This window comes from Acipenser ruthenus, chromosome 1, assembly GCF_902713425.1.
Source record: "Acipenser ruthenus chromosome 1, fAciRut3.2 maternal haplotype, whole genome shotgun sequence".
In the NCBI taxonomy this organism is placed as follows: Eukaryota; Metazoa; Chordata; class Actinopteri; order Acipenseriformes; family Acipenseridae; genus Acipenser; species Acipenser ruthenus.
In genome coordinates, this window is record NC_081189.1 from 70,370,113 (window position 1) to 70,386,002 (window position 15,890).

Below are 15,890 nucleotides of genomic sequence, written 5' to 3' on the forward strand. Positions count from 1 at the left end.
TATTGTTTTAATTATTATTTTTTATCATCTTGACCACTTTTCTTCACTTTTAAATTTAGGTGCTCTCTGGCTGTTTCTATGATCGCTCCAACATGGCTTCATGTACTTCTCAGAACTACATTTCCCATCATCACCTCCTGCTCACTGGTAAATCCATCTCAGTTACATATGTGAGCAGGAGGATGATGTGAAATGTAGTTTGAGTGGACCATGCAGGTCCATGGGAAGCCATCTTGGAGGCATGGAATGCAATTTAGAAGTTTAAAAACATGGTCAAAATGTAAAAAAATAAAAATAAAAATACACACACACACACCTTACTTAAACAGCTGTAGCAACACAAGGGAACATGTAACACAATAAAATAAAAAGGTCCTTATAATACCTTTTAACTGCTCTAAGTCAAACTCACTCTTACTTATAATTTACTGTATTCTTGATGTTGCTCTTACTATAATTTGATCTTATTGTACTTTCATAACTGCGCTTATCTGTATTATGATATTTTGTAATGTGATATTTCATAATATGCTAACTTGTAATGTGATACTTTATAATACAATATTTTGTAACAACTGTAAGTCACCCTGGATAAGGGCATCTGCTAAGAAATGCATAATAATAAACCTAATCTGCATACATGGATATACATTTTCTCCACAGTGCTCCATTGCACCATAATAGAGTAAAAAAAAAAAAACCTGCAGAAAATATTACACACTAAACTGGTTTCTTTTTTCTTTCCATTAAAGCATTAACATCAATTTAAACTTGACTTAATATTGTACAGTATCAGCCATTTTGATTTTAACCCTCAATTTGAGCTGCTTTGTGTTCACTGGGGACTTCAATTTAAACAACTCCACATGGGTCCCACACAGCTCTCATATCACTTGATTTCAATGACTTCTTCATTTCCTATGACTCACTGTCCCCTTTGCATGGGCTGGACCTGAACTCAAGACCCATCAGAGAAATGCCTGACAACTGATGCAGTAAACTGCAAAATGAAAACAAAGTGCGAGTGGAACAGGAATTTAAATCAGAAGATGATTCCATGGGCTTGTCAATCATAAAAACATGCTCCAGTGCAAAATACCTTGGACAGATCTCTGAAATTACTGGGCAGTGTCAAATCCAGCTCTTCTGAATCATAGTTGGTGATAACCCAAGGGAACACGGGGTACTGATTCAAGTCGTTGAAAGTCCGTCCTAGCAACAAAAAAACAAAACAAAACAAAAAAAAGAACAATGAAAAGAAAAGGTGGTAACATGTCAGCCAACTCAATTAAGTTTGGCTCTAAACTTCTGAATGTGCATATTATCCAATACCTTTAGGAATCACATTGTTAAAGTACCAGCAAACAAATGTCATGCTTTTATCCACCAGCAAAGACTTTATAAAGAAACTTCAAATCGAAACAAAGGCAAGTTGCCTAGGACTATGCAAGAAGTACAACAATGTCATCGACTGCTTTGAAAGCATTCATTTTCTAAAATGTAAAGGATGTGCGACACTAATAATCATCGCATAGTCTCTGGTGGAAATACATTAAAGGCATTTTTTTCTAGCAGTTCTTTTGAGCTGAAGTCACTCTTACCAGATATTGTGTTGAGGAAGATGAGGTACTCAAAGTTTGAGATCTCTCTGCGTTGCCAGCGCTGGGTCATGTTAGAAGCTTTGTAGAGTTGTTTAGGGCTAGCCAAACTGATACGCCTAGAAAAAGATCATCATTATAAATCTTAAATGTCAGGTTTCTATTTTTTTATTTTATTTTTTTTATTTATTTTATTCAATAGCAGTTTGGTTAACGCTTACATTTTCATGACAAATAAAATAAAAAATCTTATGTTGGTGAATGTAGTGCTCATGAACGGTATGCAGGCCAGCACTAGCAGCTTCCTCATTTGAGTCAGGGCCTCAGCGAACACATTTGCTAATCCTACACCAAGTGCGGATAACATGCAGATAACATGCTGTGGTTTGTTCAAATGGACTTTCACACTGGAAATATTTGGAGCTGAAAGGAGTTTGCAATTGCCTACTTCTATATTTACAATTGAACAATGTGCACAGAATTATCACACTTTCATATTAATTTAAACACTTGTCTTTCCCAGGAATTCAATTCCTGGGAGGGAGGGAGGGTGGGAGAGAACCTATTTTTTTGGTTCTGCATCAATCTATTATGATGAAGTTTGCAAGGAAACCAAAAACTCTGGTCTGGTACATAAAGCGTGAGTTGGTACATTAACTATTATCACCATTTCTTTTTAATTCTCACCATTTACTTGTTTTTGTGCAAGAAACAACATGACAATTGAACTAAATATAAAAGTAGCTAAACTTCTAAAACGGTGTGAAGAGGGCATCTCTGTCTCACTGCACCATACGGAAACTCTAGCTCCAGGGGAATGATGTATGAAGGACCTAAAACAAATTACTGGCAATCCAATTAAAACAATAGCAAATTAAGGTATTAATCACTGTCAGAGTACAAGATTACAGTCATTAGAATCTTTCTGAAGTTTTGATCGTGCTCCTAACTCTTTTCCTGTTTGGTTTCATACCCTGTAATGGCATCTTAAAAATAGAAGAAGAAAAAAAAAAAAACTGTAATGAGGGAGAGAGCGCAACAAAAAATTGGCAACTGGAGATTGCCACACGCCACGGGCTTCATTCTTGTTGCTCTGCGAAAAGCTCGGAGTTTCACAGCTGCACAAGTTCAGCAGGGGCAAGCTTGACACTCTAGTGTTGTTTCACCCTCTGATTTATGGGCCTGACATTGAATGACTGAGGACAACAATTATTCTGTGCTTTATTTGAATAAATATTATATTTTAACTGTAGCCCTTCCCCTGCAGCCTTAATAATTGGAGGACATTTGAGAAAACAGTATTACAACTTCATTTTACTTTGGGGGCTTTTATGAGGTGTTTTCGGGTTTTTGAGAATATTGCAAGTATAGCTATAGTCCTCACCAAGACTCGGAGCAACCTAGATCTACTGAATAATGCTTGATCTGGAAGACATTGTGGTGCAAGCGTCAATAAGATAACCTTCAAGTTATTGTCATTAGTGGTGTAGAGACATTTTGACTTGTACTGGATTTCCCTTCATGGCAAGCACTGAAATACACCCTAAAAACAATAGCACACTTAAAAGGTGAAGGTAAAAGGTAGCATGTATCTTTCACGATTACACTTTTATTTGAACTGAATTACACCAGTTTAAAGTTACCTTGCATATGTTGAATTTTTAGTTATCAATAATGTTCTGGTATGGCTGAAAACAAAGCCAGATTTCTGCAATATTCTATCTCCAATTTTATATGGGAGCAGGGTAGTTGCTGCAGTGGACATTTCCGGCCCACTCTTTTAGAGCATTGAGAAGAACTCGGCACGTTTTTTTTTTTTTTTTTTTTTTTTTTTTTTTTAAATGTATGTTCGGCCATGGAGTTTGCACAAAAGTTTTTGTTTAAAAAAAGGTGGTGACAAATACAGATGCAGTCACTATTATTATTTATTTATTAGCAGACGCCCCTATACATTTCAAGAATCACAGTACAAGTAATAATACAATTAAGAACAAGATAAAAATACAATGACTTTAGTTCTTTACAATATTTTCCACCATGCCTGTGCATGGTAACCATTCGTTTTCCTGTTTGAAACCAAAATTAGGCACTTTTATATTTTACAGACTTGCATTTTTTGTCTTTCACATTCAATGTGATTGGCGTTGCACTTTATAATTCATTATGGAGGGAAGCATATATATTCTCCCGATTTTGGAGCTGCATTTGTGCCATATAAAAATGTGAGAAATGTCATCAGTGTGCCCAGCTGTCTGTGGTTATTACATAGCCTATATTGTTCTTATACAGTTCTATGGTTATTCCCCCATACAGCTCTGTGAACACGATTTATAATTTCTACACTCTTAAGGATAGTTCATGCACTGCAGGATGGTCCTTAACAAATGGTTGTTACTCATTCATATGTGTTCATGGGTTGCTCTGAGCTCCTTATGAGATATTAACATACAGACAAGCCCAGTATAAAGCTAATTTGATACGAATCATATGTAAAGTTCAAAATAGGTGAGTACACGATATCGTAGGAACCTGTTAAAACTGTTCACTGCAAGATGATATTTCCGGACATTTACTTTATTTTCAATTTACGCATTCTTTCAGTACCAATCAATAATAATGAGAAAGTGTCTTCGAAATGAATTAGATTAATTCGTACATTACATCTTCATCTGCAATCGGCAACACAATGGGGGGAAAAAAACAGCTAGTTTATTGTTATTTTTTAATACCATGTGAGCGGAGCGCAGCGTGCCTATTTTGTCTGGAGCGGGGGAGCGGAGCGGGAATCGCAAGCAGTGGAGCGGAATGGAAGAAAGAGCGGAGGATATTACGAGTGGAACTTTGTCACCGCTCTGCTCACATTCTCTAATGACTGGTCCTCATTCTGTTTCTAAGCTCTTCCATTGTTCGGTCTGATTAAAGATTATTTCAGCCATGTTCATCTTAAGCCCTTGCCCATGCTATATACATACGAGAATATGTTTTTTCTTAAAGAGCTATCAGAGAGAGTGACTGCCTTGAATGCGGAGAAGCAGTCACTGAGCCCTCATTGGAGGCAGTCATAGCAGGCAGGTGGTGCTCAAGGCTCAGTTGTGTAAATATAAGGAGTGCATTTAGTACAATTTCAGGCTATGTTACCTGGTCTGTGGTAAACCGAAATTCGTCCCAACTCCAACACGCGGTAGGCAGTGAACAACTTTCTTTACTGTAGACTGGTCTGGAAAGTTGAGCATGACAGCAGCTGCAGTGAAACAAACAATGAAAAAAAATGAGCGTGGAAAACCACATCACTCGTTGCAGAGTGTTCCTATATAGAGCAGATGCTGCTGTTCAAGACCTTTAGCCTCTAAATAAATCAAATCATTGTCTATATTCTTTCAGCTCAAGCACAGTCCAAATTAATACATTCAATGTAATAATCATCATGCTGCCAAGAGCTCATGAAAATGTGGCCACATGGACATCATTGCATGCAACATATTTTTAAAGAAACTACATTCATTTTTCTTCTACAGGCCCTGGAATAAAAACATTTTGTTTAGCATGTGTAAAGGTTAATGCAGACAAACTGGACAACCACAGACTGAGACATACTAATAAGATTATTAAAAATAATAACAATTACACTATGTAACACAATTTTTGTTCCTGGGTAGTAAGTGTTATTTCCTAATTGCTTATGCTTCAAAAGTATAGAAAATGGCTATTATTCCCCACAAACTTTGCTTTTGTGACCAGGACAGTGATATTTTGAAATTTACCTATTTCCAATGAGAAAACGGGCGTATTTGTGTGTCTTCGTTCACATAAAGTCAGAAAAAAACAACATATGAATCCAAATTAACATGTATTTATACTAAAGTAATACAAAAGATTTAGAAGTGAGTAGTTTTTCGAGATTTACGATTATACTGTAAATCACTTTCATGAATCAGCCCCCAAATGTAGTCTCCCATCATGTTCTCGTTATACTGTCCTTCATTGACAGCTCATCCAGGAGCCTCAAAGCCGTGCTGCTCCATAATGGTAACAAGTACCCGTCTCTTCCCCTGGCTCACTCGGTGCACCTCAAAGAGGATTACAACAGCATCAAGACCTTGCTGGACGCCTTGAAGTATGATGAGTACGGCTGGGACCCCCGGAAGGTGCTGATGCCACCACTGCACATCAAATTGGGCCTTATAAAGAAATTTGTCAGAGCTCTAGATAAGGAGTCGGCAGCCTTCAAGTACCTTCAAGACTTCTTCCCTAAGCTGTCTGAGGCAAAGGCCAAAGCCGGTGTCTTCGTCGGACCACAGATAAAGAAGATCATGGAGTGTAATGAATTCCCCAAGAAGCTCACTAGTAAGGAGAAAGCAGCTTGGAACAGCTTTGTCGCAGTGGTTCGGGGCTTCCTGGGCAATCACAAGGCCGAAAACTATGTGGAGCTGGTTGAAGAACTACGGCACAATGGGCTGTAGGGTGTCCCTCAAAGTCCATATCCTTGATGCTCATCTTGATAAATTCAAGGAGAACATGGGAGCGTACTCGGAGAAGCAAGGCAAGCGCTTCCACCAGGATATACTGGACTTTGAACGCCGCTACCAAGGACAGTATAACGAGAACATGATGGGAGACTACATTTGGGGGATGATTTGTGAAAGTGATTTACAGTATAATTGTAAATCTCGAAAAACTACTCATTTCTGACTTTATGTGAACGAAAAGACACAAATTCGCCCGTTTTCTCATTGGAAATAGGTAAATTTCAAAATATCACTGTCCTGGTCACAAAAGCAAAGTTTGTGGGGAATAATAGCCATTTTCTATACTTTTGAGGCATAAGAAATTAGGAAATAACACTTACTTCCCAGGAACCAAAAAAAAAAAAAAGTTACACGGTGTTATTTTTAATACGTTATAATAATAAATATATATAAAATCAACCAATAGAACTGCATTTTCTCTGTGGCAGTCCAATCATAAGTGAGCGGAGGCAGGACATAAACAGTTGACGGTCTTTAGTAGGTTTAACCAATGGAAGTCTCAAAGATCTGCCCCATGTTATACAGATGTCCAATCATAAGTGAGCAGAGGCGGGACATAAATATACTAGGGTAGGGTGTAAGAATAGCTGAATTTTGCACGATATTGCTTATTACAGAGACTGTTATTGAGAATTATATTGAGAACTTCAAAGTAATATTTCCAATTGCTTTTTACAAATTAAAGACATTGTAGTCGATTAGGTTACAAATCAATTTTCAAGAAAAACTTTCTCAGAAAAAAATGGAGATTGTTAAAAGGGAGGTATACACCACAAATACCTGAACTGACAGGAAGGGAAGGGATATACTTGCCACTTCCAAAATTGAAATTATGACTGATATATAGAAAACGTTTTACAATATTTGTTCAGGAATTACTTTTGACCTTTAAAAGCCTCAAAATGTAACAACAATCTGGGGCCTAATTCAACCAACTTCACTTCTCTGGGTATAGATACATGAATTATGTTTAGTGAAAATAAATCAAAAAGTTTAAAAAAAATAAAAAAGTACATACAATTTTTTTTTTTTCAGCATCTAGGAGATCCTCCACCGTTAAGAGTTAATACAAGGACATGGCTTGAGCGAGTGTCTACCTGGAGAACTGCTGGAACTGCAATGCTATTAAGGCAAACTAACAAAGAAAAAGCACCCACCAGGGACTTGAAGATATTAAGTTTAAAATGGGAAATATGGTATATGGGAAATAAGATATATTTTAAAGGTAAAAAGTCTATTGATTTTTTGGTTTTATTACCTTTATATTTCTAGCAAGCGTTTACTTTTAAGAACAATTCTACTGTATTCTGCAGTTGGTATTGATCTGCAATAAACCCAGGATTATCTGATTTTATTTAAGAATGTGGAAAGTCAATTACAACAAATCACTCGCAGCATTTACAAATAGTGTCCATTATGTTTCTAGTAACACAGATGGTAATTTGTTAACAAACAAGAGGTATTTATAAATGCCTTTGGTCATTAAGTCACAAGCCACTTCTTAAAGCTACTATCAAATAAAACAAATAATACTATTAAGATACTATGCTCTCAAGGGTTGCTCTTAACCTATAAAATGACTCACAGAAGGAAATAAATTTGATAGAAAAAGAAATGCTCTGCTTCCTAATCTTTCATTGACAATGTTTTGTGATGCCTTGACAAAGTTAGTGCTGGGACCTACACTGGATTCTCATGTTCGGATATTCGCTCAATTTAAATATTCACTCGGATAGTCGTTTTAAAAAGTAATAAAAGACATTCTATTGCTCAGAGCACAGGCAGGAGACAGTACAGCAGCAGGGGGCGTGGCCCGTGTGTGTGTCTTTATCTTACAGCAAGACGTTACAATATTTAACACGTTAAAGTAGAAAAATACCCGTGAATTAACTACAAAACAAAGGATATCAAATAGCAGTTTCAAGTTAAACGTTGGTTTTGCTTATTCCCGAAATAAATAGCACATAAAGTTCACACAGCATTTTATTTATTTTTACTTTTTCATTCCTTGCCGTTTCTTCACAGTAAACAGTGGCCACAGACACGTTTTCATAAAGTAATAACATGAGGTTTACTTGTGCCTTTTTGTAGCTGAACAAGCAAACGAAAACTGAAACTTAACTTTAAACACTTCAAATAAAACAAACGTGGAAATGGCGTTTTGGTTCTCGTTTTTATTACATTCCACACAACAGAAAGTGGCTGAATATATATATATATATATATATATATATATATATATATATATATATATATATATATATATATATATAATTAATTAAATTAATTAATTAATTAATTAATTGTCATTTTTGTCATTTGTAGCGAATACGAACATCTGATTTTTGTATCCGAATACACATCAAAAGATATTTTTTCGAATATTTGGATATTTGTCCCAGCACTACATAAAATACAATTTTTGTTAGTGTGCTTGTTCTATACTTAATTTCATCCCAGTAGTTAATACTAATTTATAGTATGCATTATGCTACAGTATAGTCTCTCTACCTGATGCAAAAGCTCAATTAATATAATTAGCAAGTTGTATTAGTTCATCAATTTTGTATTTCTTCTTGTGCGTAATTAAAATCTTACTTCTGTTTGCCATGAATATTTCCAGCGCAGTGTTCTGTAGCAAATAGCGCCTTGAGAAGACAGCCCGAATCTCTGTGAAGAGCCATTTTCCATGGAGTCCTTCAGTGTAGGCGAGAATCTAGAGGACAAAACGGCGATTTCAGTTAATTTATCAACCACTGATGAACTATGGGTTTGAAAAGTAGTATTCATGAATATTATTGATCAACTTTAATTAAAAAATATATATATATTTTTATAATCAGATGACAAACCTGGCGATTGATGAAAACATCAAAATAGAAAAATAAAAAAATATTCATTTTCAAACAGGATAATGCGACAAGATATAATACCCCAAGAACATGCCACTTGACAAAAATTTTTTTAAAAAATAGCCAAGTTGTCTTAGAAGCATAATGTGATATTACAAAGGAATCTATAAGGTGTTGATTATCAAAAAGACTTGCAGTAAATTGGTTTACATATTTTGAATTAAGTACTTGCTCACTTTTTAGGCAAGTTATCTGTAAGTATGCATTGGAGATGTATTAGCATTTTTCTTACTACATGCTTACAGTGGACACTAAAATATTTCTGAGACATTTACACACATCTGGAGTACCACCCCATGTTTAAACAGTTTTCACATAAACCATTTACATTTTACCCTTTGGGTGTTTTTTTGGTGCGGGAATGATAAATGGCAATAAGGTAATGAGAAAACATAAAGCAGACCAGCAGAAAAGTACAACAAATTGAAGGTGTTTTTTTCCCCCTTGTGCTAAAGCTTCCATTAATCTGATATTCAGTAATTCTGAAAGCAAAGGGCTGCCTATATAAGAGGTTAAGTATCATTTTGTCAGCTAAAGCTAAACAAAAAGCTGCAGATGAACTCAGCCTAATCTCTCCATGGAGTAAGCGGTTGTCAGAGTAACTTGTTACAATGCCTGTCATCCCGCTTGACAGACACAGATGCTTAGTCTGCCTACACAATTCAAACTAATCCTATCTTTAGCCCTAACCCACTTTGTTTCATTGTTGCCTCAGTTTTTGCCTTTTCATTTCAAAGCTTAATTATGAAGGTGTTCAGGGACAACCAGAAAGGGCCACTTGCTCTGCCATCGTGCCGAAGACGGCATTAATCAAAAATATTCAAATAAGGAAAGTATGCCACAAGGGTTCATAACAGTTCCTTAAAGTACTCATTAAAAGAAGGTGACAGTAGTGGGGAAGCAGCTGTGGCCTAGCTGAGCATAGACCCTCATTTCTCCCTGGAATAGTATCTGCCTGCTTGGCAGCTTCACTTCAAAGTCTCTGGAGTTCAATTAAAACTGGATTAGGTGGAAGCTGCCCATCTATGGAACTTTGCAGGTCTCTGGCACTATACTCACTGACAGTACCCAAGGCAGAGGTATGGGCCTCCTAAGAGGAAGTTGCCATGGAAACCACATCACAAGCACTGTCTTGTCTACACATATATATATATATATATATTTATATATATATATATATATATATATATATATATATATATATATATATATATATATATTTATAAAAAACTTGCTGTTAAAATAAGTAGAATAAGGAAAAAAGCAAATAGATGTATTTAGGTTTCGTTATTAAACAGATTTTTTTATTCCCTGTATTTGTTTTTCAGAACTACAATACTATGTATGTTAGAACCCAGCACTGGATTAGTCATAAGGTTAGAATTCCTGTGTGAAGCGAAACCATGTGATTTCCTAATTTATAAAATTTAGACTGTAGTTTGTTTACATTGCGTTAGATTTTTTTTCTTCTTATAATAGCAATGGATAGAGACAATCCTCTGCATTGTATGTGTAAGTTCTGGTAATTTACTTTCTCCCATCGCTGGGAACTGTTAAAGTACCATTGTTCAACATTTTTATTTTATTCGTTTTAAATCTCCAATGGTATGTATGTGGGTTGATTTAAAAACGTATACATTCATTGTTATAGTAAAGCAACACTTAAGAACCACAACTCACTTATTCGGGAATTAAAACACACAAATCCTATACCATGGCAAAAACAACAAACAATGGCTTAAACGCTCCGAAAGGCAATGGCTGCATCTTTCTTTGTCGCTGCTGTAACTATGAAATATCAGGACATCAAATACAGAGCAGGAAGAGATATGAGATAGATTGTGAAAACAGGAGAATAAGAATACAGCTTGGAATGCTTTTATTGCAGAGCAAATTTGAAATAAGAAAATAATTAAATTATCTAGCTCTCTATATGATTTCCATTACATGAGAGCAGGTGTTAAAATTTCATGCTGATATTAGACTCAGCTCTCGGCAAGATAAGCACCAGCTAAGACATAGCTTATTTTACTGTAAACTAATGTGATCCATCTGCATTTCCTTCCATCTGATGATGTAGATATCCTTCTGCCTGGTGTTGATGGCTGAAGTGTAACGTTGGCTCCAGGGATCAACCTATTTTTGCCTCCTTGGCGCATCAGCAGCCGCAATGGCTGCAATGCTGGCTCCATGATCAACCACAGTGCGGCCTCCCTAGCGCATCAGCAATTCTCTGGGGTCTTCAAGAGGGCACTTTTCATCCTTGGCGTTTCGTCGACTAGCCCACGACACCTTAAGAGGGTTTGACAGTGATTTTGGCCTCCCAGCATCACCCCCCCTCCGCCCCCCACTCAGCTAAGGCCAGCTTACTTACCTTCCTTTACATCAATGTTTTTTTTATTTCAACTGTGCTTGAGGTCCCCAACCAGAATCTTTTCGTCTCAACCAGAGCCAGTTGCTGCTCCTCTGCCGCTTCAGATAAGTTCTTCACTATGCGTCGCAACTTTTGACCACTGAATCTGATGTCTCTGAGAAACCGGGTTGTGGAGTGTGCCACAAATCCTTGACAACCCACCTCCACTGGGTAAACCTGGACTCTCCATCCTCGCTGTTTCGCTTCAGCAGCTAGTTGAGTGAACCGAAGTTTCTTCCTTTCATACACCACAGCATCATCCCAAGGCACTGTTAACTCTACCAGGTGAACAAGGCGTGCTGATCCAGACCACAAGACAATATCAGGTCGAAGGTGAGTGGTGACAATCTCAGGTGGGAAAATAAGCTGTTGTACAACATTTGCCATCATTGGGGTATGGTCATTAATGAATTAGTATAATATGTTAATGTAATTGATATACAGAAATGCACTTTACAATAGCTTGTGAAATGGTGTTGTAATTAACAGCCTGTAGGTAAAGTGTATCTGCAAGGACAGCTTTCAGTTCTAGTACATCAGGTGCATGTTCACCATTTAGGTCTTGCAAAACAAATACAATGTGTAACCCATACTGACCTTGGACATCAGTCGACTCGTCAGTGACCACTGACAAGCAACCAGACTGTTTTACCAACTCCATAATCTCCTGCTTGTGATACTCGGCAACTTTAGGTAAGTATTCACGTCTCAGCTAGGCTGATGAAGAAATCGCTCCACCATTTGCTACACTCTGCCTGAAGAATTTCCGTAACTTTTGGTTGTGCAATTTTTCAAAAGGGATATTTGCACAAACAAATGCCTCTGTCAGGTCAAAATTTAATAAGTGGACTTTTGGAATATCTAAGTCACTGTTTTTTGTTTCTTTGCAAGTAAAGCAGTCGCAGTACTGCTCTGGATTTTCGCCTTTCTCTGGCTTTCGTTTAGCATCAGTCCCGATGATCACTGCTCTGTGCAGAGCTTAGAATACGCACATTTTTTTTATTTTTTTGCACCGTCACACTCAGGGTGGCACAGTCGTTCTGCCTGAGAAATGTAGTGTAAATAATAATAATATATGATGTGTAGAATGACTTTCATCAGTGTTTCAAGCACTCAACAAGATTATAATATGTTATTTCACAACAACGTTGATTTTATTACAAAGCCCAGACTAAATTGTCGGCTATATTGTATTGATTTCAATATGCCGCATAAACTGCGGGTCTGGCGGTTGAAGAAGCAAGTGCTTATAACTTACTCATTTTTACGATTCTGCAGCTGAAACACCGTATGGGTATTTAATTCAAATATTCAGTAACACTTAAGAACAGACATGCATGAGATATTCACATATGCGGAGATATTTAAATTTGAATGGCAAAAGCCATTCAAAATGCAGCTATGGCGGTGCTACTGTTAAGAATATTGTAAAAATCGCAGTATTGGGCTAATTTCACGATTTCCGCGCAGCCCATGAAATCGCGATTTTTACAGGGCCCTACTATTAACGCCCTAAGTGTGCGGTTATCTCATGTTAACCCACCCCGTCATACCTTAATGCTTCAGTAACAAGTTGCAAACAGGTGATTGGTCGATCTGCACTAAGGTGCCTTTGTTCATTTAAAAAAAAAAAAGCTACATTTATAAGCCTATTTCTAGGGACCCCAACTGTTGTTGTTGATTCCAACTTAGGAACTTCACATCAGGACTAGCACCACAATACTGTTTGTTTCTAACCCTGTAGAATTCAGCTGTGTACCAAATATTAAGATAATTAAGATTAACGTTAAGGTTACCTTAACCCTAACTTCATATGGACTCTGAAGTATGAGGCTTTGGCAGTGGGAAGAGGAAGCTTTGTAAAATCCAATGCCATAAAATAGTTCATTTTTTCACGCTATCAAACTTGGCCTAGAATCATAGAATATACTTAAGTTAGGCTAATACAGTATCTGCAAGTGTAGCTATTTATCATACAGAAACCAAAAATACCTCAATATGGCAATCATCTTATGTTACAAATCAAAGTAAAGTGTACTGTTAAATTTTGCCCAAGATGTTTTCAAAAGACTGAACATATGAGGTTGGTATTTCAAATGGTTTAGGAGATTCTAACAGTTGAAATAGCTGTGATGGCAATGGATAGACAAGTAAATAAGCTCCCCTCACAGGGATACTTAACAATAATAAACTACACAGAATATAAAATTAAAGTATTTTAAATACGTAATGTATTTGCTAACCGCAGCTGCCAATTTTCTTAGATATGAATGCAGTAATTAACATAAAAGCCATAAGTATTAACCCCTTCAACATTTGTCAAGCCACTGTGCATTAATGGCATGAAAAAAGAAAAAGAAAAAAAAACTCTTCTGTTTTCCCTTCCAATCACTGATGGGGATAATAAACTCCAAGCAAATGATATATCAACTCATTTTATCTTATCGCTTTAAGCCTGGCTGACAATGAAGTTCATATTTCACTGGTTCCATTGAAGATTGTGAAAATGACTTGGCCTCTTGACTTGAAATTTCACTAGAAGACAGAGATTTCTTTTCTGCAAAGTAATGCAATTTTGCAGGTGTCAACCTTTAGCCCAGCTTTAAAAATTAATTTAATTTATATTAACCAACGATATTGATATTTTCAGAGGCTCCCACAAGAACACTCTTTGATACATGAAGCACCGACTGGCAAATTGATGTCACTCTTGACAGGTAGATCTATTTTATTCGCCGCTGCTCAGCGCAGACAGATTTATGACAGTCTGAAATTCTTATTTTGTATATAATATTTGTACTGGACTGATGCACCTCAGCGATCCTGAAGTGTAAAGAATTCACAGTAGGGAAAAACCTATACTAGTGTTTGACACTTAAGCAATATTTAGTAGCCCCATAGTTATATTTATTGGGTTAGAAATGTAAAAAAATCATTATGGTTGATATCCTTTTTGTGTTTGTTTTGTTTTACTGTATTATATGGCCATTGTACATTTGACTACATCACAAAGACACAAAACTATTTGGCACAATTGTCAATCCCAGGACTAACAGCTAACCGGTAGCTGGTGTTCAGGTCAAGATTGAGGTGCGGTCACAGGGCTATGAGTGAAACAAATGCAAATGTCTACTTTTTTAGGATTTGGTACTACACAGAACAGTGGATCAATGCTTTAACTGGATTTGAACCTGGCTCAAGGGTCACAAATGAATGAGTTTGGTGGTCTGTGTGGGCAGTAGTCCACATCACTAACCACACCACACCACAAAGTACCCAATTGAAGGCTGAAGATTGGGTGGGCATAGAGACTGAACTGCTCGCCCAAAGAGCAAAGTACCTCCAAGGCAGGATTGAGTCATGCTTGCTGGGCAATACAAGAAAAAAAAAAAAAGTCACAGCTTACCCCAGCTCTGTGCATGAACAGAAATTACTTCAGACCCCAGTAACAACAATCCAACACTTTATCAGCACCAGTGTGTCCATCCGACACATAACCACCCTAACCGTTTATCCGCCATGATCAAGCTCTTCAGCAACGTCACCCCAGTGTTTTTTTTTCATAAAACTATGCATTTTGCTACTGTATAAATTATCTGACACTAATGTAAGTGTATACAGCACTGTGGTAGGGCAGGAGCTGTGCACATGGAGAGGTTTTTGTGTAAATGTATATTGTAAATAGTGTGTATTTATTGTAATTAATTAATGAATGAAGTACCTGATGCTCCTGGGAGAGCCTGCCTGTTGTGTGTGATTACCAGGTGTGGAATCTAAACCAGCAGGGGTGTCAGGTATAAAAAGTGGTAGCAGTGTGGAGTAGTGGTTAGGGCTCTGGACTCTTGACCGGAGGGTTGTGGGTTCAATCCCCAGTGGGGGACACTGCTGTTGTACCCTTGAGCAAGGTACTTTACCTAGATTGCTCCAGTAAAAACCCAACTGTATAAATGGGTAATTGTATGTAAAATAATGCGATATCTGTATAATGTGAAATAATGTATAATGTGATATCTTGTAACAATTGTAAGTCGCCCTGGATAAGGGCGTCTGCTAAGAAATAAATAATAATAATAATAAAAAGGTTAAATTTATTCTCCTTAGGGCTGCTGCAAAACCAAAGCCAACTGGCTAAAGAAGCTGAAATTCGCTGACGTGTGTGTGTGTGTGTGAGAAAGAGAGAGAGAGAGACTTATAAAAAGTACAGTAATCCATCGTGTATCAGCTCATCACATATCCGCCATGATCAATCTCTTCAGCTATGTTAGTTTATTATTGAACAGAGAAGATTATTTCAGAGATTGTAGATCCCACCAAAGTTTTCGTACACTGTGTTGTATGTACTCCGTGCGCTGCCATTGCTGGTAGTGTCACGTGAGCTGTCCAGTGTGTTGATATGTAAATAAAATCTGTTCGCCTGCGGGGCGTATCAAGTTGAACCTCT

The 15,890-nt window shown here is 37.0% G+C and overlaps 1 protein-coding gene across 5 annotated transcripts in view; it reads right to left on the minus strand.

Moving 5' to 3' along the window:
- Positions 1-15,890, minus strand: part of LOC117420647 (lipopolysaccharide-responsive and beige-like anchor protein) — a 311,185-nt gene that overhangs the window by 72,473 nt on the left and 222,822 nt on the right. For all 5 annotated transcript variants that reach the window (XM_034034155.3, XM_059028772.1, XM_034034157.3 and 2 more), the window contains 4 exons: positions 8,723-8,840; positions 4,737-4,839; positions 1,602-1,717; positions 1,100-1,212 (listed from right to left, as the gene is read on the minus strand). In XM_034034155.3, coding sequence (XP_033890046.3) covers positions 1,100-1,212; positions 1,602-1,717; positions 4,737-4,839; positions 8,723-8,840 — 450 coding nt within the window. The remainder of the gene's footprint in view (positions 1-1,099; positions 1,213-1,601; positions 1,718-4,736; positions 4,840-8,722; positions 8,841-15,890) is intronic.